At 41.4% G+C, this 21,840-nt stretch overlaps 1 protein-coding gene and 1 non-coding gene across 2 annotated transcripts in view; both read right to left on the bottom strand.

Moving 5' to 3' along the window:
• Positions 1-355: 355 nt before the first annotated feature.
• The window catches only part of smchd1 (structural maintenance of chromosomes flexible hinge domain containing 1), a 32,351-nt gene continuing 10,866 nt past the window's right edge, over positions 356-21,840 (bottom strand). The window contains exons 20-48 of the mRNA XM_030779162.1: positions 21,136-21,255; positions 19,480-19,624; positions 18,733-18,832; positions 16,415-16,487; positions 16,118-16,257; positions 15,478-15,612; positions 14,937-15,170; positions 14,669-14,814; positions 14,286-14,371; positions 13,859-13,977; positions 11,832-11,993; positions 11,552-11,680; positions 11,152-11,231; positions 10,701-10,858; positions 10,430-10,545; positions 10,257-10,318; positions 9,687-9,774; positions 9,299-9,430; positions 8,651-8,806; positions 6,606-6,738; positions 5,039-5,158; positions 4,837-4,922; positions 4,548-4,670; positions 4,178-4,359; positions 2,825-2,934; positions 1,668-1,738; positions 1,280-1,454; positions 918-1,076; positions 356-492 (exon numbers count right to left, since the gene is read on the bottom strand). Coding sequence (XP_030635022.1) covers positions 356-492; positions 918-1,076; positions 1,280-1,454; positions 1,668-1,738; positions 2,825-2,934; positions 4,178-4,359; positions 4,548-4,670; positions 4,837-4,922; positions 5,039-5,158; positions 6,606-6,738; positions 8,651-8,806; positions 9,299-9,430; positions 9,687-9,774; positions 10,257-10,318; positions 10,430-10,545; positions 10,701-10,858; positions 11,152-11,231; positions 11,552-11,680; positions 11,832-11,993; positions 13,859-13,977; positions 14,286-14,371; positions 14,669-14,814; positions 14,937-15,170; positions 15,478-15,612; positions 16,118-16,257; positions 16,415-16,487; positions 18,733-18,832; positions 19,480-19,624; positions 21,136-21,255 — 3,677 coding nt within the window. The remainder of the gene's footprint in view (positions 493-917; positions 1,077-1,279; positions 1,455-1,667; positions 1,739-2,824; positions 2,935-4,177; positions 4,360-4,547; positions 4,671-4,836; positions 4,923-5,038; positions 5,159-6,605; positions 6,739-8,650; positions 8,807-9,298; positions 9,431-9,686; positions 9,775-10,256; positions 10,319-10,429; positions 10,546-10,700; positions 10,859-11,151; positions 11,232-11,551; positions 11,681-11,831; positions 11,994-13,858; positions 13,978-14,285; positions 14,372-14,668; positions 14,815-14,936; positions 15,171-15,477; positions 15,613-16,117; positions 16,258-16,414; positions 16,488-18,732; positions 18,833-19,479; positions 19,625-21,135; positions 21,256-21,840) is intronic.
• On the bottom strand, positions 7,578-7,659 carry trnas-cga (transfer RNA serine (anticodon CGA)). Its single transcript has one exon. It is a non-coding gene; the product is annotated as a tRNA-Ser (tRNA).

Genomic DNA, 21,840 nt, shown 5'->3' with positions numbered 1-21,840 from the left:
AAGTTTGGAATAACTTTATTCTGGAAAAGAGAAAAAACAGCATCAGTATCAGATTTTGTACAGATATATACACACCTGAAGTGAAAACTGGAATTAAGAAACAAAAACAAGCAAAGGATAATTTGAGGAGTTTAAACAGAGGAGTTAAAACAGTGGTTGACAGCCATATTCAAATTCTGAAGACTTCCAATAGGATAACAGACATAACTTCAAAAAGGTCACACGCAAACTGTGCCCATCACAATGGTTGTTTGCTGTCAGTCCATCCTAAATCTATTTTGTCTGCCCGTGTTAAGACGACCATTCGGATTTGCGTTTTTGCCTTGGGCATGAAAAAGATGTATTGTTGTATATGTTATTCAGGAAGCTGCCTACCCTGAAGTCTCCGTGCTTTACGCCGCGCCCTCTTGGACGGAGTGTGAGCTGATTCGTCCGTCTCTGCTGCGGGTCGTTTTATGGTTGAGCCGGGAGACACTCTCACCGGAGTACTAGCTGCTGACACAGGGAACGCAATTACCAAACAAACAAACAAACAAACAAACAGATTCCAAATCCACATCAACCAAGCAATAAGGAATTCCTTTCTATCGCTGGGGCTGAATGCTACTTTGATGCCACAAAACAAATGACACTGTTCAAGTGTTAGCAATATTTGAATCATAAATCTAATATGAATCGAAAACAAAATATAGCCACTACTGTGGTACCTAAATGAACACCTGGGGTCTGTTTCAAGTGATAAATGTTAGATCCATTTATCTGCATTAAAAAGACAGACAACTTCGTATTAACCCTTCTTTAAGTTGGCAAGCACTTTTAAAAGATTCCCTCCACTTTTCTCTCACCCCCTCTCTCTCTCTCATACACACACACACACACACACTCACACACACACAGACAGAGCTGTACATTAGTACCAAGTGTTTTTTCGATGTCTCTGAGCTGTGCCTCTTGCTGGTGGAGTTCTTGCTCTTTCTTTCTCATCTCGGGGCTCTGCATGTACAGCACATGACAGTCGTACTCAGACTTCACCTCTCCAGCCTTCTGTCGCGCCAAGCAGTACTGCTGCAGTAACTCTACACACACACACACACACACACACGAAGACACACAAACACAAACAGGAGAGAAAGAGAGAAGGACCATTTCAAAATATGCTCAAGTTAGGTGAGGAGACATGCATGCCCAATCCTTTGGCAGCAAATGAACATGCACACATAAAAAAAGATGGAGGGTGAGTGTGTGTGTGTGTGTGTGTGTGTGTGCATGTGTGTTTTACCTATATGCTTCTGTATGGTGTGGTATTCTTTTGGGAGCGGTGCTCCAAACACCTGTCCTCTCAGCTTTTCGATGGGCGGGGCCTTATTCTGCAAACCTCCGAACTTGCCGTTGCTACGGATACGATCCCCCTGCCTTGTGAGTAGCGTAGGACACTGTACCTTACTCTGTACGACCTGTCAGTTAAACACACACACACATACACACACACGCTCAAATCAGCCAATCAATCATAAACAGACTCTGAAACCAAATCTCAAAAAAAATCACAACGCAACACAAGACATTCACTCGTTCACAGAAAACAAAAGGCATGTGGAGGTCCTTTCACTAAAACCTGTGGCACAAAATGGCTTTTTACACACACACACACACACACACACACTAACCCTTTTGCGGTACTCATTAGCAGAGTCTAGGTCATCCATCAGGATGGTGTCTCCCAACAGGCTGGAGAAAACTGTAAACACAAACACAAAACATGTCACCGGACTAAGGCAATCATCAGAGTCAGTGAAAACAATAAAACAAAACCTTGGCTCCGTAGGCTTCTCTAACAGACGGACAGTGAAGCCCCTGAGCAGAGAGACGTTGGGAATATTCTTGTGTTCTAAAGAACACAGTCGGCCGGCACCATCAGAGGTAAACTGCGGGGCTGTTAAAGATTTTGTGCAATTACCAGTGAAAATTCTGTGTAATTGTCTCCATTCACACACTTTGAATGAGACAGAGAGGAACCATAGCAGAAGTTTTACACACACACACACACACACACAGTGTTACATGCAGCTGGGTAATATGCATACAAATACACATGCATGCACACACACACGCACACACACTTGCAGACAAGCACAATTTGGCAGGGGAACCCTGCTGAACAGAGTGAACATCTCAAAAGAATCTATAGCTACTGAAATTTGAGCTTTAAACGAGAGAACAAAACACACTCTCTCTCTCTCTCTCTCTCACACACACAAACACACACACACACGTACATATGTCATGTATATGTATAATGGTGCAGTGCTCTGCAGTGTTTAGGAGGTGAACGGCTGGAAATGAGCCAGATTCCACTGCAGTAGCTCAGACCCCCAGGGGAGGGAAACCCTAAAACTATCCAACACACACACACACACACACACACTTGCACACTCACACTCACACACACACTTGCACAAAATCATACCTATGACCCTCCCCCCTCTTTTCATACAAAACGCATAGCCTGTACACCCCTGTGTACCAATTGGAAATCTCAGATACTGCAGTCATTAAGAGCTGAAAGTGCCATCTGGAAACACTTACACATGGAGAAAGTGAGTGATAGAGAGAGAGAAAGCGAGAGAGAGAGAGAGAGAAAGCGAGAGAGATATGTATGAGTCAGAATGAGGGAATCCAATGTATATAGAGACTATGACTCACCCTCTATACAACAGTACAAAACACTCAACACATAACAACAAGAGACCTCTGCATTATAACCACTGACATGACACAGACCAGCCAAGAACAACAAATAAGAGCAGGAGAGAGATTTGCTTACCCATGTTGCAGTTTTCTGCATGTTTAGGGAAAATCAGCAGATCTCTCACAAACACGGGATTCCCCACCGGATGAAACAAATTCACACCATTCCTGATGTGAGGCAACGGCCTAAAACACACATAGACACACACACGCACACACATTTATTACAGAAATTTCAGGTTATGATCATGGGACTTCATCAAAAGGTTTAACCAAGAAACATCTCGTTTTAACACTTAAATTCAGTTATAACATAATGCAATATGAAGGATGTTCAGAATATATGAGCCACATTTTCAGTACGATACTAAAATCAGTGCTTCTCCACATATGTTTTCAGAGGATGTAGATAGTTTCTGCTTAAGTAATGTAATACATCCAGTGAACACAGTAGTAACTCCAGTATCTGCCAACACTTGTGGGTTCAGTGCTCAGTGTCCTTTGATATGTCTGGCTGTATTTAATCATTACAGACTGAATAATACAGGTAACATTAGTATCTATAAAGACTGTGTAGGATCAGAAGTTTTCACTGGGTGGAGGGGAGTGATTCTGTCTGTTTTCTAGCAGAGGAAGAAGAAGAATCCTACTGAACATGATGAAGACCAGAGGTCATAATAGAAACTGTGGTAACTACTGAGGTCATCATTAAAACTATAGTAATTACTTAAGTCATAATAGAAACTATGGTAACTACTGAGGTCATAATGGAAACTATAGTAACCACTGAGGTAAAACAAAACCTTCGGGCACCACTGAATTTACATTACTATGTGTAGTCTACTGATGTCATAACAGCACCCACTCCTTCCACTGAGAGTGTAATTTTATCTATGGTCACCTTTGAGGTCATGATATCATTTTATAATGGCATTATATGTAAAAGTAGTCCAGTTGATTTCCTTGAAATCTGCATGGGAGTGCTGGCTGGGCAACTGTACTATTTCACGTGACTCCCTGTTTTCATTTAAATGCTTAAGTTCTCTTTTTTTAAACTGACCATACTTATCACACATGTATAGCTATCATGTGTTCCTTTACATAAGTTTGCCTTGAGACAAAGTTTCTAAAAAACATCTATATTTGGATGAAGAATTTTCCTTTAAGTATGAACTCATATTAACCATACAGAGCTGGGATGGTCATTTTAAAGTTCGCCTGTGTGCTGCCTCAAACTGGCAGACACTGAAAGAAGCACGAGAAGTCAAAAATCATGAACAAGAATAAAATGGCTGATGAAGAGACTAGATAAATAGCCCAGTAAAGGCAACCGGCAACCACACAGCCACCCTCACAGACACACACACACACACACACACACCTTGCTCCACCGTTTGATCTAACACACAGTATGAGTGTGTGTGTGTACCTGTTGCTGGGTCTCCAGAAAACTGTCTCTAAGGGAATGACCTGCTGTCGACCCTGCGTGTCGTCGTAGATTCTCCGTGCCGCGGCGGTCGTCACGGTGACCACGCAGTCCATGTCACCCAGGAGATGCCAGGATATGACCTTTGCCACGTCGTCATCTTCCACGAGGGCTAAATGCGCTATCTGATGACCAGCAAACAAACAGTCCAATCAGATTAACAGCGGCAACCGCGTGGCCTGACAGCTGGTCTTCAATATTAATCACTGTCACAGTCATTACGGTCAATACGGTCATCACCGTCGCATTCAGGGTCATTAACCTATATCCACAACACACTCACACCCACACACACCTACACACACACACACACCTTTCCGAGGACGTTGGGGCTGCCTCTGAAGGGGTCTGGCATGGTGCATTTTCGACGTGGTTGACTCTTAATCCTCTCCAGCGCTGCCTGCTTCTGACTGATCACAGCTTTAACAGCAGATTCCTACACAACAGACCACGATCAGCTTCATTTCCGTAGTATTACATTCAGGTACGAGGGAAATCATGTTTGAATGAATATTAGCATCACTTTGTGTGTGTGTGTGTGCGTGTGCGTGTGCGTGTGCGAGTGAGTGAATGTGTGTGTGGGCAGTGGTGAAAATACTCACACTGGTGAGTTGTGTTATATCTAAATCATTCATCCTGAGGTCTGCCTCCAACTGAGCCTCCTTTTGTCCTGCATTGTGAACCTGATCTGGAAAATATATATAAAAAAAGAAAAAAACAATTATAACAACAGATGAGACAAACAAACAGAAACACAGACACAGACACGCAGTCAGAGAGGTGTAATAAGGATAAAGTACATACTCTGCAGTTCGTGGATGAGCTGTTTGTTGGTGTCAAACAGTTCTCTGTAGATGTCTATAGACTGAGACAGACGATCTTTCCTCTTACTGAGTGTCGCCATGATCTTCTGGTTCTCCACATCTACAAACACCAACAAAACACAAACAACATAAAAAAAAACCCCAAAATACATAAACACCATTCCCTCACCTCAGAACACATTAACACATTATATAACACAAACAACAACATAAATAAATAAACACCATTCCCTCACCTCAGAACACATTAACACATTATATAACACAAACAATACAACATAAACAAACAAACAATGCTAAACCTCAAAACACATTATATAACACACACAATACAACACACAGACATATTTCTCACCCTCCCACAACACGTAAACAGTGGTATTGAAGGGAGACCTCTCACTGTTATAGAACCTGACTCGGGAGAACCCATTTTACCCCTCTGACATTACAGAGTTAGATTACATTATACTGCATTCACACCATGCGGCTTCACACAGACACATCCACAAACATGACTGTCCATATCTACCAAAACCATCAAAATACGACATACACACATCCCCACACCCAGCCACACACACACACACACACACACACTGCTCCTGTGATGAACCCTCACTCTGAATGAAGCGTTATAAATCCTTCTTTCTGCAGTCAGACAGTGTAAACCACAGGCCTTGACTCTACCAGTCTGGCACATAGTCTAGGAGCAACAGAGGAGTAAAGGGTTGTGTGTTGCACTGAGAGAGGAGTAAAGGGTTGAGTGTTGCACTGAGAGAGGAGTAAAGGGTTGAGTGTTGCACTGAGAGAGGAGTAAAGGGTTGAGTGTTGCACTGAGAGAGGAGTAAAGGGTTGTGTGTTGCACTGAGAGAGGAGTAAAGGCTTGAGTGTTTCAATGAGAGAGGAGTAAAGGGCTGACTGATGTACTAAGAGGGGAGTAAAAGGTTGACTAGTGGACTGAGAGAGGAGTAAAGAGTTGACTGTCGTACTGATAGTGGAGTAAAGGCTTGAGTGTTGTACTGAGAGAGGAGTAAAGGCTTGAGTGTTTCAATGAGAGAGGAGTAAAGGGCTGACTGATGTACTAAGAGGGGAGTAAAAGGTTGACTAGTGGACTGAGAGAGGAGTAAAGAGTTGACTGTCGTACTGATAGTGGAGTAAAGGCTTGAGTGTTGTACTGAGAGAGGAGTAAAGGGCTGACTGATGTACTGAGAGAGGAGTAAAGGGCTGACTGATGTACTAAGAGGGGAGTAAAACGTTGACTAGTGGAGTGATAGTGGAGTAAAGGCTTGAGTGTTGTACTGAGAGAGGAGTAAAGGGTTGAGTGTTGTACTGAGAGAGGAGTAAGGAGTTGACTGTTGTACTGAGAGAGGAGTAAAGGGTTGACTGTTGTACTGAGAGAGGAGTAAAGTGTTGAGTGTTGTACTGAGAGAGGAGTAAAGTGTTGAGTGTTGTACTGAGAGAGGAGTAAAGGGGTGAGTGTTGTACTGAGAGAGGAGTAAAGGGCTTGAACTCTGACTGTAGGGTGTGGGTAGGGTGGGAACACTGACCGTTATAAAACCTGAAGGGCAGTAGAAATGGTGCCAGAGAAATTCTGGGTTCAAATCTCGGGATATCTAGGCTGAAGTCCAGAATATACTCCCCTCCGTCAATTCCCGGACTGTTCTCCATTAGAGCCAAGCCCTACAAGACAAGCAAATACACACACATACACACACACACACAAACAAACACAAACAAAGTTTAATGTGAAATACATTCCAACCTTTGTACATTACTTTAAACTTCAGCAAATGCTGTCCCAGACTGTCAACTTTACAATTCATTGCGTTAAAATATCACAAGGCAATATGGCCTGCAAATGTGAGCTCTTATCATCATTACAAATTTCACATGTCGCCACCTGTTTCTAAGGTGCATATGGCTAAAGGCACTTTTTAGGCACTGTCTACCTTCTAAGATCTTCCCTGTATCAGTCTGTTATTACTCCATATGTGTGTTTATGGTTTTATGACTGTCAGCTTTTTTGACGTTTGTAAATGTGCGCGCATGCTTTTGTTAAACTGTAGTGTGTGACAGCAGGTTGAATGTCTGAAGAGGTCAAATTTCGTTTAGACTGAGTTTACTTTTCTGAGTTTAAGGATCCAGAGAATTTTCTACTTCTTTTTTTTTTTTTTTTTAATTAAAGATTTGTTTTGTTTATTATTTTAATTTCTTAGTACCTGTTACTAGGGCAAAAATATAACTGCTTCTTTTGGTGCTTTAAATTCCACTTTATTAATCCCTGTAGGAAAATTTCTCCTCCACATTTCACCCATCCCAACTAATTGCTCTGGAGCAGTAGGCGGTTGCAGCGCAGTGCCAGTTTCGAGGTCAGAGACTGCCGCAGGAACGCTGGATGCTGAACATCCCTGTCTTTGGCGGGGAGAGGAAACCCAAATGAAACCAATGTGGGCTGGGACCGGAACCCAAATCCAGACCCTGTTTCCCTGGGAGGTGACAGTGTCGCTCAAATATAAAGTCGTCACGAACAGGATTCGAACCTGTGCGGGGAAACCCCATTGGATTTCGAGTCCAACGCCTTAACCTCTCGGCCACCGTGACCACAACCACAGGTTGACCACAACCACAGCCCTCTTTCAAATAATAGAAAAAGTCTGCAATTCTGACCAGTGACCACAAAACTGACCCCTTGTATATGGTGGCTTACCACCTCCAAAAATAATGTTTCTCAGCATTGGTTTTTTGATTATTTATGCAAACCCTATGATGTTTAACTCTGTAGTAGTCCTGTGATATTTTTTTAAGCAGATTCTCATTCCTGCTCTTTTAAACGATTATAATTAACTCCTGGTTAAAGTGCCTTGTGAACTCCTGTCCTTACAGGCCTTTCAGGTCTATATGTGGCTGTTAAATACTGGAAGGACACCTGGTTGACCCACGTGTCTCTACTGGAGACCTGTTGTGCTCTCTTTCTAGGCTCCATTTCCCAGACGCATGTTTAGAAATGGTCGTGGGGGGGAAAGCGGATTTTCCTGTCTGACAAATTTTTTTTTTTTTTTGCTTACACTTTTAATTATTTATTTATCTTTTCTTCTTCTTATTATTATTATTAATATTTTTTTTATTACTATGCACTATGCACAGAACTTTTCTTCAATTTTCTGGTGCTTTTCTTACATGATTTAAAGACCAGTTTAAAAGACTATTAATCTGGGCCTAAGCTGGCATTGTTGATGCATTGATCTTTTAAAAGGAAAAAACAAACAAACAAACAAAACATGTATAAACCTTTCAAACAGTTGTCATTCTGTGGTTGTGTTGGAGTGCTCCTCTCGACCTGGGTTTACCATTCAGAATAGTTCTGTGTGCTTTATACTGTATATGTAACTCTCCAACTTCATTTATTGGTGTAACTGCCTTCAATGGCACAGCGTCCAAACAAGTGCATATTCCAAACGCAACAAGTCAGAAATTTAACATTTAAAAATATCTTATCCTTTTATCATCTCCAGATGTAAGTATCATTGTGTTTGTTCTTTGGTGTAAACATAGGGAATACACAGACACACACAAGCTCAAACACACAACTCACTGTGATAAGTGCTTCTCCATTAGTGAGAGTGTACCGACGACTCGAGGTTTTTCCCTCAAACACAGGGAGGTCCCTCACACGGCCCCCGCCACAACTCCTCACCGTGACAACCACATGTCCGTCAATGCCCTCACCCGCCGGGTTATTATAGTCATCCTGTCAAACACACACACACACACACACCAAGAGAGAGAGAGTGAGAGAGAGGTTTATACAAAAATATCACATTTTTTAATTTTTGGATAAATAATACAGCATTTGAATTTTAATTTACTCCAACTGATGTTAGAAAAAGATTTAAGAGGTATGATGAACTAGGTGAAAAAATGGAAAGAAAAGAATTTGTCCTTGTTAAAAGACTCCTATTTATAAAGAATACAACATGACTTTTCACTGGACCACCCAGCAGGTCACATCAAACAGACTAAAACACACACACACACACACACACACACACACACACACACAAATGGAGTGTCTGTGTCTCAGCTGCACTCAACAGTGAAATACTAAACCCACTGGACACACACACACACACACACACACATATACAGACACACACATATACAGACACAGACACAGACAGACGGACACAGACACACACGTTAATCCCCCCATTGCCATGTCAAGCTAAACATGAGGAATCACCATTATCTTCAGACACAAGCTTTCCACCAGCGTACGACTGGCTAGGGTGTTGCTATTGGAGACCACAGGCGTTGAGGGTGGAGTATCCGGGACCAACTTGACTGGCTTACCGTGAACAACATTTAACTCATACTGACCGAGAGAGAGAGAGAGATTCAAAATATGAATGTTAGATTTGTTATATTAATATGCTATACTCAAACTTTATTATATGAACTACATACAGTTGGCAGTAAGTGTAAACTCTCCACTATCAGCTCCAGTGTGTGCAGAGTGGGCGGGGTGAAAGGAATTAGCATAATGAGATGTATCTTTGTTGTGATTGGGTACTGTGATCACTGGACATGTGCTGGCCATATTTAGTCTGTGTAAATCAAGTATGACTGACCTGGTGGCTCCACAGGGCTTTGGTTTTGTCCAAACACAGCACAAACTGCACAGTGTACTTCCCCACACGCTCAGGGATCGCTTTATCTCTGAGACAGACAAGCAGGGTGAAAACACACACACACACACAAGTAACATGTGGTGAGGTGTCAGCCGTGGTATGTGGTCAGAAATCTGAAAACCCATCTCCTGCCCATCAATTGCAAAAAAACAGAAAGATAAAAACCCCTAAAAACTGACACTGACTATAACTGTTAGCTGTGCGGTTAGCCCAGAAGCGTTGGGAAAGCAGGGGACACATGATGAGGAAAAGTGGTTACTAACACATGACTTTTCATCTAAATTTGTCTTACTTCATTGTTTACAGAGCCATAGTCATGACTTGACAAATAAATACAAAAGTCATAAAAATTAGTACAAAAGAAATGTATTATTTTTTTGGTTACATCTCCTTTTCTTCCATTATTATTAGGTATGTACTGTATACTCTGCCTACCCTGGTTACATGTCAGTCACACACACACACACACACACACACTACCCTACACCACCATACTGTCACTTTTCTCACCTGAAATAAAAGCAGTCGTCTTTTTCGGTATCCTTTGGTTTACTACACCGTAGTGTGGTGGCCTGTGAGAAACACAGAGAGAGGAGGTTCTCACTGTTGTGAGTCATGAGAACCGACGGTATGACAAAAAAATCACGGCTAAAGCCACTGCTGCGGGTGTAACCATTACTCACTCCTTGTGGTGGTCGAGATCCCGTAGACGAACCCTTCCAAAGCAACATCGATATGTTGGCAGGATTAATGTTTGGTACAATGCCGCCTTCTTCAGAGAGCACAGTCACTTTAAAATCTACACACACACACACACGCACACACACGCACACCATGTTGGTAAGAGCATTAAAATCATTGCAGTTGGCATGTAGAAAGACAGGTACTGGACGGGGGAGTATGAGGTCACGTAAACACACACACACACACACACACACACACACACACACACACCTGTGAGTGTGCCCCCTGCTGGTAACATGGCTTTGCTGTCATATTCGATGGTCAGTTTCACAGGTTTATTGGGATCAGGAATGACATTCAGCTTCACAACAGGACCCGCAATGCTGCTCTTACTGAAGGAACCCCTAAACTCCAATTCATACTGCCCCCTACAGAGAGAGAGACAAAGAGAGAGAGAGGGGGAGAGAGGGAGAGCGAGAGAAGAAGCAGGGAAGACTATATAAGTAACCATATGAGAAGAAATATATAAGCGATCTCTGACTACTGTTGTTAAATTTGCCTGTGAATCTCTATTATTATCTCATTTACACTAAAACGTTCTACACATAGCCAGGCGTCGGGGTTAATACTGAAGGTGTAGGAGAACATTTGGAAGGTGTAGGGGAAAAGGTCAAAGGTTTGGGGAGGGGTATAGAGGGGTCAGTGACATGTCATCACTCACTTTGGCGCTGTGACTGTCTCCAGCATGAAGCAGGCTCTCCCATCTGAATCCACAGGCCGGGACATCACCGATGACTTTATCTGCCAAACACACACACACACACACACACACACACACACACACAATTAACGACATCACAATGATTAAACCACAGTAACTAATGCTAGTCAGTACTGATCAAAGAACATCCTTCCATTACTACAAAGAAATTACTACACACAAACAATACATTTCAAGAACCACCTCATTTTTGTCCACAGGCCCGTTAAAAAAAATGTTTCAGGTCTGATTACGTTATCACAGGGTAATGATTTCATCATTATCAAACTGTACAGTCAAAGCCGAGTCATTTCTCCGCTCTCTGCTGCGGCTGGATCTCAGGCCCTGACGGGACGCATACCTTAAGCTGCGGAGATCGAGTTCTCATGGCTATGATGACCCTCTGGTCAGGGGAAGGGTTTCCCCATTCATCACTCAGCTGAAGCACGAAGGGTGTGTCCAAACCATGACCATTCAACACCTGCAATGGCTGAACACGCATTTCACACTTAACAAGCAAATGGGTGAACGGAGGCATCTAAGGTTTGTTTCTGCGTGTTAGGGTGTGAATATGTGAATGCCGTGCATCTGTGTGAGACCTTGTGTGTGTGTGTGTGTGTGTGTGTGTTTGTGTCTCTTACCAGCTCAGGAGGATCGAGTAAAGTGATAGTGGTTGGCTGTCCAGCGGTGACTTTGATCCTAGCGAACTCCTCAAAGCCCTGATATTTAAAGCATAAATCCCTCTGGCCGGGCGATCCTCTCATGAACCTCACTCCATGCACCAGCACACACGACCCGCTCTCCTGGAGAACAACATACCACAGAAATCTGTACCACTGGGACAAACTCTGTGTGTGTGTGTGTGTGTGTGTGTGTGTTTTCGTTTGTTTACAGTGAAGTTGAGGGTTTAAAGGTTCAGAAAGATCTGAAAGAAGTGAGTTTTGAGGTGCTTTTTGAGTACGCTCAGTTTGAAGTAATCTGTTCACACTTAGAGCACAGAGTAAAAACGATTTCTGGGAGAAGATCTCAGAGGTTTTCATGCCGCTGTGAAATTTTAAGAGAAATCTGGTCAGATCAAGAAAGCCTGATGTTGAGCACTGACAAAACTGCTGTATGCAATAACTTTCCACAACTTTTCCAAAACACTCCAGACATGTATGACTTTTCAACTCTTTTTCAACTCTTCATGACCTCATTATACATATACACACACACACACTGCCTGGCTAAAAAAAAAGTTGCACACTGTAATGTTTCGTTTAACTGCCTTGAGCTTTGATTACGGCGTGCATTCGCGGTGGCATTGTTTCGACAACCTTACGCAACGACACAACATTTATTTCCGCCCACAGCTGCATTAATTTTTGGCTGAGATCTTGTTGACGACGACAGAATCGAACCACTCCATAAAGTGTTCTCCAGCACATCCCAAAGGCTTTCAATGAGCTTAAGGTCAGGACTCTGTGGTGGCCAATCCGTGTGTGAAAATGATTCCTCATGCTCCCTGAACCACTCTTTCACAATCTGAGCTTGATGAACGTTGGCATTGTTGTCCTGGAATATGCCCGTGCCATCGGGGAAGAAAAAATCCATTCATGGAATAACCTGATCATTCGGTACATTCAGGTACTCAGCTTGCTTCATTTTATTGATTCGGTGCGACGCGATAGGATGCAATCTGATACAGTTCTTAACATTTGTTTAATGTAGACATTCGTTTTCCATTATAAATTAAAATAAGCCAACTCTATAAAATTGGCATTGCCTACCTTCAAATAGATACATTTCATAAAAGAGCAGGGAATCCTAAGAATTTTTGTTACTGAATGGCACGGGAAAAAATGGAAGACAAATGGATCATTCCATACTTACAAGGCTGAATCACCAAACGTGCTAATTCAGTTGCTAAGTTGCGGCTCCATTATGGAATCAGAGAGGAAACTGAGTTATTCATTTTAGTTCCGCACACAGAAATGTAGAAGGGAGGACACACGGTATCTTGTTGAGTATCGCTTTATTCACCAACGTTTCGGTCGACTGATCATCAGAGCATAAAAAAGTTATGCATGTAACGTGTGTGGTTAAAGCTAGACTATGTTCACTCGGATCAAAACACGCACTAAACCCAATGTCCTACACCGAATGGTACCGTACAAACACGTATATGTATATGCGTGTATATATATATATATATATATACACACACACACACACACACACACACATATATATATATATATATACACACACACACACACACACATATATATATATATATACACACACACACACACACACACATATATATATATATATATATATACACACACACACACACACACACATATATATATATATATATATACACACACACACACACACATATATATATATATATATATACACACACACACACACACACATATATATATATATACACACACACACACACACACATATATATATATATATATATACACACACACACACACACATATATATATATATATATATATACACACACACACACACACATATATATATACACACAGACACACACATATATATATATATATATATACAGACACACACACACACGCATACATGTATAGATATAAACACACACACATACAGACAAACATATAGAGAGATTATGCGTGGTGTGTACCTGCCACTCCATAGTTAGAGTTGCTGTGTCGAGTCCATCAGCAGAGACACTGACGTTCTTCATGTTCTCAGCATTCAGAGTGTCTGTCTTATTTCCATACTGATCGACGACATCCACATCTAACGGAGAGAGAGAGAGATAGGTTACAAACAGTTTGTCATGAAAGCATCATCACATGGTCCTGTGTATTTGCGGTTAGACGCGCAGTATTCACTGGAGTATCCGCTGCTGAAACTGGTCAGTTTTGATTTGGACTGGCATGGTCTGTTTTGATTTGGACTGGCATGGTCAGTTTTGATTTGGACTGGCATGGTCAGTTTTGATTTGGACTGGCATGGCCTGTTTTGATTTGGACTGGCATGGTCATTTGGTCAGGTGTTTGATTGGTGATGTGACACGGTCTGAAAAGCCTAAAGGCAGGACTCACAGATGTTTCCTGAGAGAGTGTCACCCATTCTGACTGTAGACTCACAAAGTGAGACTCTGAGACGATCAGGCTCATCTGCTCTAGGCCTAAAGACACACACACACACACACACACACACATTACAGATATAAAACGTATCAACAGCAAAATGACATTTCACAGCGCTTTTAGATAGGTCAGTGACAGTATGAGTGTGTGTGTGTGTGTGTTTGTGAATGTGTGTGAGCGTGTATGCGTGTTTGTACATTATCTAAAGTACACCATGCAGGATTTGTAACAGTACAGACAAATTCTCTCACACAATGATAGTGTCAATCATGATGACTAATTTGTGCGCCAAGGCAGTGCACTGTGTGTGAGTGTGTTTGCGTGTGATGTCTTACACTATAATGAAGGAAGTGTTGACGGTGAACTGATCCTGGAATGACACCTGGTAGAAATGTTCCCCTTGCACTAGAGTGGGAACACACACAGACGGCAGCTGGCCCTGTGCCAATTCTGCCACCTTCATACTTGCCGTCCAGTTCACCTGCAACACACACACACACACACACACACACACACACATACACACAATAAACAAACACAATACAACTACATATACACAGAACACCTCAAAGAAATCATTATGGATCAGACAGAAACTCTAACCTTTATCTTGGGGGCCAATTTGGGTGTGATGGGTACGAGTCGGTTCCCCTCGTCAAACAGTCTGTAGCATAGAGATCCAAGGGTGTCGCCCGCTGTCCAATCAATGCGCTCCAAATTCTGCAGTACCATGACATCATCTGAGCCATCATCCCGTCTGTGTACTTCTATGCGTGACACACGTGTGCTGGGTAGAACACGCAAAGTCCGCTCCACGCATGCAACTGCCTGCTGACTCTACACGTTCACACACATACACACACACACACACACACACAGGATTTCAAGGCATGTTCAATATCTAAATTTGAGGGTAAGTTTAACTGTAGGCTGAATGCAAAGCATTTTCTTTGGAATTAATGTTGACTAGTGATAAATGCAAAATATAAAACAGGTTTCCAAAACTTTTCAAAAATATTCATCATTTATTAGAAAATTCGACAACTGTTCTGATTTCTTCTTTTACTACACATTTCTACATTTCTGATATTTCTGAGGCTGAGGTTTTGAGATTTTTACTGGAGGACTCAACATACTAACTTACAGGGATGTCAAACTTGGCTGTGAGAATTTTTTCTTCTTTGATGTTGTTCACTTGTACTGGTTTCCCAAACAACTGCCCAGAGCCTGTGTTACTGCAGTCAACAGCATCCACGAGCAAATCGGGTAGTCCTTGTAACTACACACACGCACACACAAGCGCACACACACACGCGCACGCACGCACACGCACACAACAAAAAGGACCAAGAAATGAGTTGCCAGACACTTTGAGCCAAAGCAATAGGTCATAGAATTCCAAAGATTCCATTCCAACAGAGAACAGTTCCACACTGGGTTCTTCTGTCACTACAAATGATTGAACTTTGAAAAACACATAGCTCTGACATGCGTAACACACAAACACACACACACATATACAGACAAACAGCTGTTTCTCATTGCTCCGTTACCGCACCCAGTATTGGCTTGAAGCTCAACCTAAGAGGATTTCAACTCTTACACTATGGGCATGTAAAAGCAGATGGGTGACAAAAAAGATTTGTGTCAACTATTTCCAGCAACTGAATCCAACAGTACTTCAGAGAGAAATAACAACATAGAATGTGCTAGAGAGAGAGAGAGAGAGAGAGAGAGAGGGGGGGGGGGGTGTTCGACAGTGTGTGTGTCAGTGTGTGTGTTACCTGGCAGCGGACAATAAGTTTGCTGTGCGTGGTGACGTTACTGGACTCATCCCGGACTTCCACTCTGAATCCTACTGGTGTTCCATTCTCTATGGTGACAACATCATCATCTGGTAACACAACCAGTGTATGTGGTAGGCCTGCAGGAAACAGACAGTCAATGCCCTTAATCATTAAAAGGATAATACTTTTTTCTTTATATGACAATAACCATAACACTAAAAATGGCCTTTTCGTGTTTTATGTGTATGTGTGTATATATATATTGTGTGTGTTGTGCCTTTTAGTAATTCTCACCAGGATGCACATTCAGCTCTGTTGTTTGAGAGTCCTGTTTGAGTCCTGGTATGACAACCTTCAGTGTGTGCGTCTGTTAATACCACACAGAGACAGATCCACAACATCATCTCTCACACGTCTATATAACCCACAAACATCATCTCTCACACGTCTATATAACCCACACACATCATCTCTCACACATCTATATAACCCACAAACATCATCTCTCACACGTCTATATAACCCACAAACATCATCTCTCACACGTCTATATAACCCACAAACATCATCTCTCACACATCTATATAACCCACAAACATCATCTCTCACACGTCTATATAACCCACAAACATCATCTCTCACACATCTATATAACCCACAAACATCATCTCTCACACGTCTATATAACCCACAAACATCATCTCTCACACATCTATATAACCCACAAACATCATCTCTCACACGTCTATATAACCCACAAACATCATCTCTCACACATCTATATAACCCACAAACATCATCTCTCACACGTCTATATAACCCACAAACATCATCTCTCACACGTCTATATAACCCACAAACATCATCTCTAACACATCTATATAACCCACAAACATCATCTCTAACACATCTATATAACCCACAAACATCATCTCTCACACGTCTATATAACCCACAAACATCATCTCTCACACGTCTATATAACCCACAAACATCATCTCTCACACATCTATATAACCCACAAACATCATCTCTCACACGTCTATATAACCCACAAACATCATCTCTCACACATCTATATAACCCACAAACATCATCTCTCACACGTCTATATAACCCACAAACATCATCTCTCACACGTCTATATAACCCACAAACATCATCTCTAACACGTCTATATAACCCACAAACATCATCTCTAACACATCTATATAACCCACAAACATCATCTCTCACACGTCTATATAACCCACAAACATCATCTCTCACACGTCTATATAACCCACAAACATCATCTCTAACACATCTATATAACCCACAAACATCATCTCTCACACGTCTATATAACCCACAAACATCATCTCTCACACGTCTATATAACCCACAAACATCATCTCTAACACATCTATATAACCCACAAACATCATCTCTCACACGTCTATATAACCCACAAACATCATCTCTAACACATCTATATAACCCACAAACATCATCTCTAACACATCTATATAACCCACAAACATCATCTCTAACACATCTATATAACCCACAAACATCATCTCTCACACGTCTATATAACCCACAAACATCATCTCTCACACGTCTATATAACCCACAAACATCATCTCTAACACATCTATATAACCCACAAACATCATCTCTCACACGTCTATATAACCCACAAACATCATCTCTCACACATCTATATAACCCACAAACATCATCTCTCACACGTCTATATAACCCACAAACATCATCTCTCACACGTCTATATAACCCACAAACATCATCTCTCACACGTCTATATAACCCACAAACATCATCTCTCACACGTCTATATAACCCACAAACATCATCTCTCACACGTCTATATAACCCACAAACATCATCTCTCACACGTCTATATAACCCACAAACATCATCTCTAACACGTCTATATAACCCACAAACATCATCTCTAACACATCTATATAACCCACAAACATCATCTCTCACACGTCTATATAACCCACAAACATCATCTCTCACACGTCTATATAACCCACAAACATCATCTCTAACACATCTATATAACCCACAAACATCATCTCTCACACGTCTATATAACCCACAAACATCATCTCTCACACATCTATATAACCCACAAACATCATCTCTCACACGTCTATATAACCCACAAACATCATCTCTCACACGTCTATATAACCCACAAACATCATCTCTCACACGTCTATATAACCCACAAACATCATCTCTCACACGTCTATATAACCCACAAACATCATCTCTCACACGTCTATATAACCCACAAACATCATCTCTCACACGTCTATATAACCCACAAACATCATCTCTAACACGTCTATATAACCCACAAACATCATCTCTAACACATCTATATAACCCACAAACATCATCTCTCACACGTCTATATAACCCACAAACATCATCTCTCACACGTCTATATAACCCACAAACATCATCTCTAACACATCTACATAACCCACAAACATGCATGTGTGTGCAGGCTCTCAGCCTCGCCAGACTTTCATAAAGCATTGTTTCTCTCTCTCTTTCTCTCCCTCTCTCTGTTCCAATTTTCTTTCTCTCACCTTGTTAAGATGGTTCTTCACTGTGCCCCTCATTCTAATGTCTTTGATGGTAAAAGTTGTTCCCTTAACAGCTGTTTTCTCAGAGGTCACTTCCAGGGAGCTGAGAAAGTAAGGTTGGTGGGGAGAGAGAGAGAGAGAGAGAGTTGAAACCGTAATTCAAGTTAAAAGACAGTAATTATGGACACCTGGTTGATTCATACAACCTCACCTTGGGGAGATTTACCACTGGGTGAGATTACAAATTATGAGGACTTTGTGATAAATAACCATCAACTAAGCGATTATTTTGTATTTTGTAATTAAGTCACTGCTCCATTAAAGACCCGGGACAGTACAACGGGAGTTTTCCAACATCATTGTTGCTCATGGTCAGTTCTGCCTTCACTGACAAGAACTGAGGAGACATTTTTGACTCAGGCCTTGAATAGTCAAACTCACATGCCTTATCTTTGGGTGACAACACAACACTGTCTGTGGTTAACACACATTACACAGCTTGTGTGTTACCAAAACTTCAGTTTACCACAGAATGAAGGTCTTTCACAGATTCTAACCAAAGCCTAGGTATGTTAGATTTTCATTTAACTTTATCATTTTGTGATTTTTGGGGGGGCAGATTCAGTACCTCTCCATTAAAACTGCAAACCTACAGATCAGTGCATCAGTTTAATGAGGACAAGCTGTAGTAAGAGTAGTGTGACTGCGTTAACAGTGTGCAACTCGGTGTGTGTCTCTTTTTCGACCCACCTACACTCTAGCTGAGGTTTGATGTCGGAGGGAGGTTGGGCTAGATGACCAAATTCATCCCTGAACTCCAGGGAAAGAGAGAATGGCACCCCCACATGGACAGGAGTAGGAACTACACCCAGGACAAATGCCTCAGCATTGCCCTCTGAGACAGAGAAATGAAAGACAAACATTTATTATTATTATTACTACTATTATTTCTATTATTATCATTTATTATTATTATTATCATTATTATTATTTTCTATGCCTTCCCTAAAGCTTACAACTGATAAACAAACAGCGACAAAAGTACACCACAGTGCCACACAAAAACAGTTCTTTTTTTGCCGAATAACTTTTACTGAATAACATCTAATAAACATTTAATTTTTTAGTACATTCTTTATTTTTAAACAGCCAATAATTCTCCTGCTCTGAGGGTTGCTGACCAACTACCTCTCAGCTGGTTCCAATCCTTGGTTTAATTTTGCATGAAACTTCACTTTATTTCACAACAATATGACGTAGACAAAACACATCGCTCAACTTTTCACTGTCATAAGGTCTAAAAGAGGAAACAAAATGTGTGTGTTTATGTGTTCGAGTGTGTGTACATATGTGCTAGTGTGTGTGTGCGTGTGTATGTGTGTGCGCTCGCATGTATGTATGTATGTGTGTTCACAGGGCTCCAGACTAACTTTTCAACTGGTAACACTGGTGCTTCCAACTTTCTCAGTTTTTTTGTTTTGGGTACAGCATGGTATTAATCAATGACCTTGCAGGCTGATGAATAGTTGTCTTAATTTGCATACCCAAGTTTTGCACTGATGTGAAGATTGACAGTGACTCGAGACTTGATATTTGTAAAATATTTTAATCTGAACATTAAACTTCTCTGCCATGAGCAGTAGCTCACAAAATAGTTCATCTTCCATTATATAATTTTAATAGAAAACAAAAATATGTTATCAAATAAAAGCAAAGCATGACACTATGTCAAACGGCTCCTCTAGTCCTTGAGGGATACCCATACTGTTCGTTAATAAAGCTGTGGCCATCAACGCTAAGCTATCATTAGTCTATTTGAAATTCGTTCATGTTAACTTGTTGCTACAAATCGCGAGGGCAGTGATAGTTGCCAGTCTAGCGCTCAGTCATCTTATTTCGCGTCTGACATGACAAATTACGCATCTTATTTCTATACCTCAAGGAGTCACGAAAATTTTGTGCCAGGAGTACAAAGCAACATTTGTGACAATAGCGCAAATCCAAAAGAGACTGTGTTGATGATAACAGCTAAATGGACTGTTTCGTGTGTTTCATCAATGCAGTGAGAGCGCAAGTAGGTAGAGGCCAATTGAGCCAGAGAAGAAGAAAGAGCACACAATGAAGACCCAGGACACACAATGGCTAAGGCAGTACCCATGCCGGAGGGGCACCAAAACAGCCTAATGATCATCATGCACTTGCATGAATGCGACCATGTGAAGTTTTAACTTGCACACTCTCAAAATATAGTCGCAGTCTCGAGCCCTGGTTCATGTGTGGGTGTGTGTATGTGTGTGTGTGAGTGCATGTGTTTGTGTGTGGTGTGGATGTGTACGTGTGGGTGTGTGTATATATCTGTGTGTGTGCGTGCATGCGTGTGTGTGTACATGTATGTGTGTGTGTTACCTGTTATGGTAAAGTTGAGTGTGTAATGAGGTAGGCACTTCCCTGCCCATTCACTGGAGTTATTCTCATTCAGTATTGTCTGTAGGCGGAGTGTGTACTTCCCCAACTTGGTCAGGTTCTCTGAAAACACAAGCCCATACATAAACACCAACACCGACACCGACACCAACCAACACACACACACACACCCACATCCACACAATATAATATAAAAAGCAAGACAGCGTACAGATGTTCATAATCTGATGTGAACAGATTGTTCAATATAACGGTATAGAAATGAATTGATTAACTGTGTATACTAAAGTACCTAGAATGCTATTTTACGGAGGAAGAAATCGATCATTAGACTAAATGAAATCACTATTTGATAGCTACATATTGACAAAAATGAACGGCAAATAGCACTCTCAAAACTCAGACCTGTTCAAATCATTATTATCAAATAGCACAGTGAAGGGCTGGGTGTTGGCTGAAATTTGCCGATTGCAAAATCGCCGATGATTTGTTGAAACAGTTCATATTCCTGCTCGACTCTAAAATGATTGCGTCTGATGTTCGAGCAGTCTATATTTTTACATTATGACATGCTTTAAGCAACGCACATAACACTTTGCTTTCAGCAATTCTTTTCAATTCGACTAACAGGCAGCTCAAAGTCTCACCACAGCATTAGGGGAAAAAAGGGCTGTGTGGTCACACGAA

This window comes from Chanos chanos, chromosome 7 (genome assembly GCF_902362185.1).
Source record: "Chanos chanos chromosome 7, fChaCha1.1, whole genome shotgun sequence".
Taxonomy (NCBI): Eukaryota; Metazoa; Chordata; class Actinopteri; order Gonorynchiformes; family Chanidae; genus Chanos; species Chanos chanos.
The sequence above is the reverse complement of the archived record's forward strand: the minus strand, read 5'-3'. Positions and strand labels throughout refer to the sequence as shown.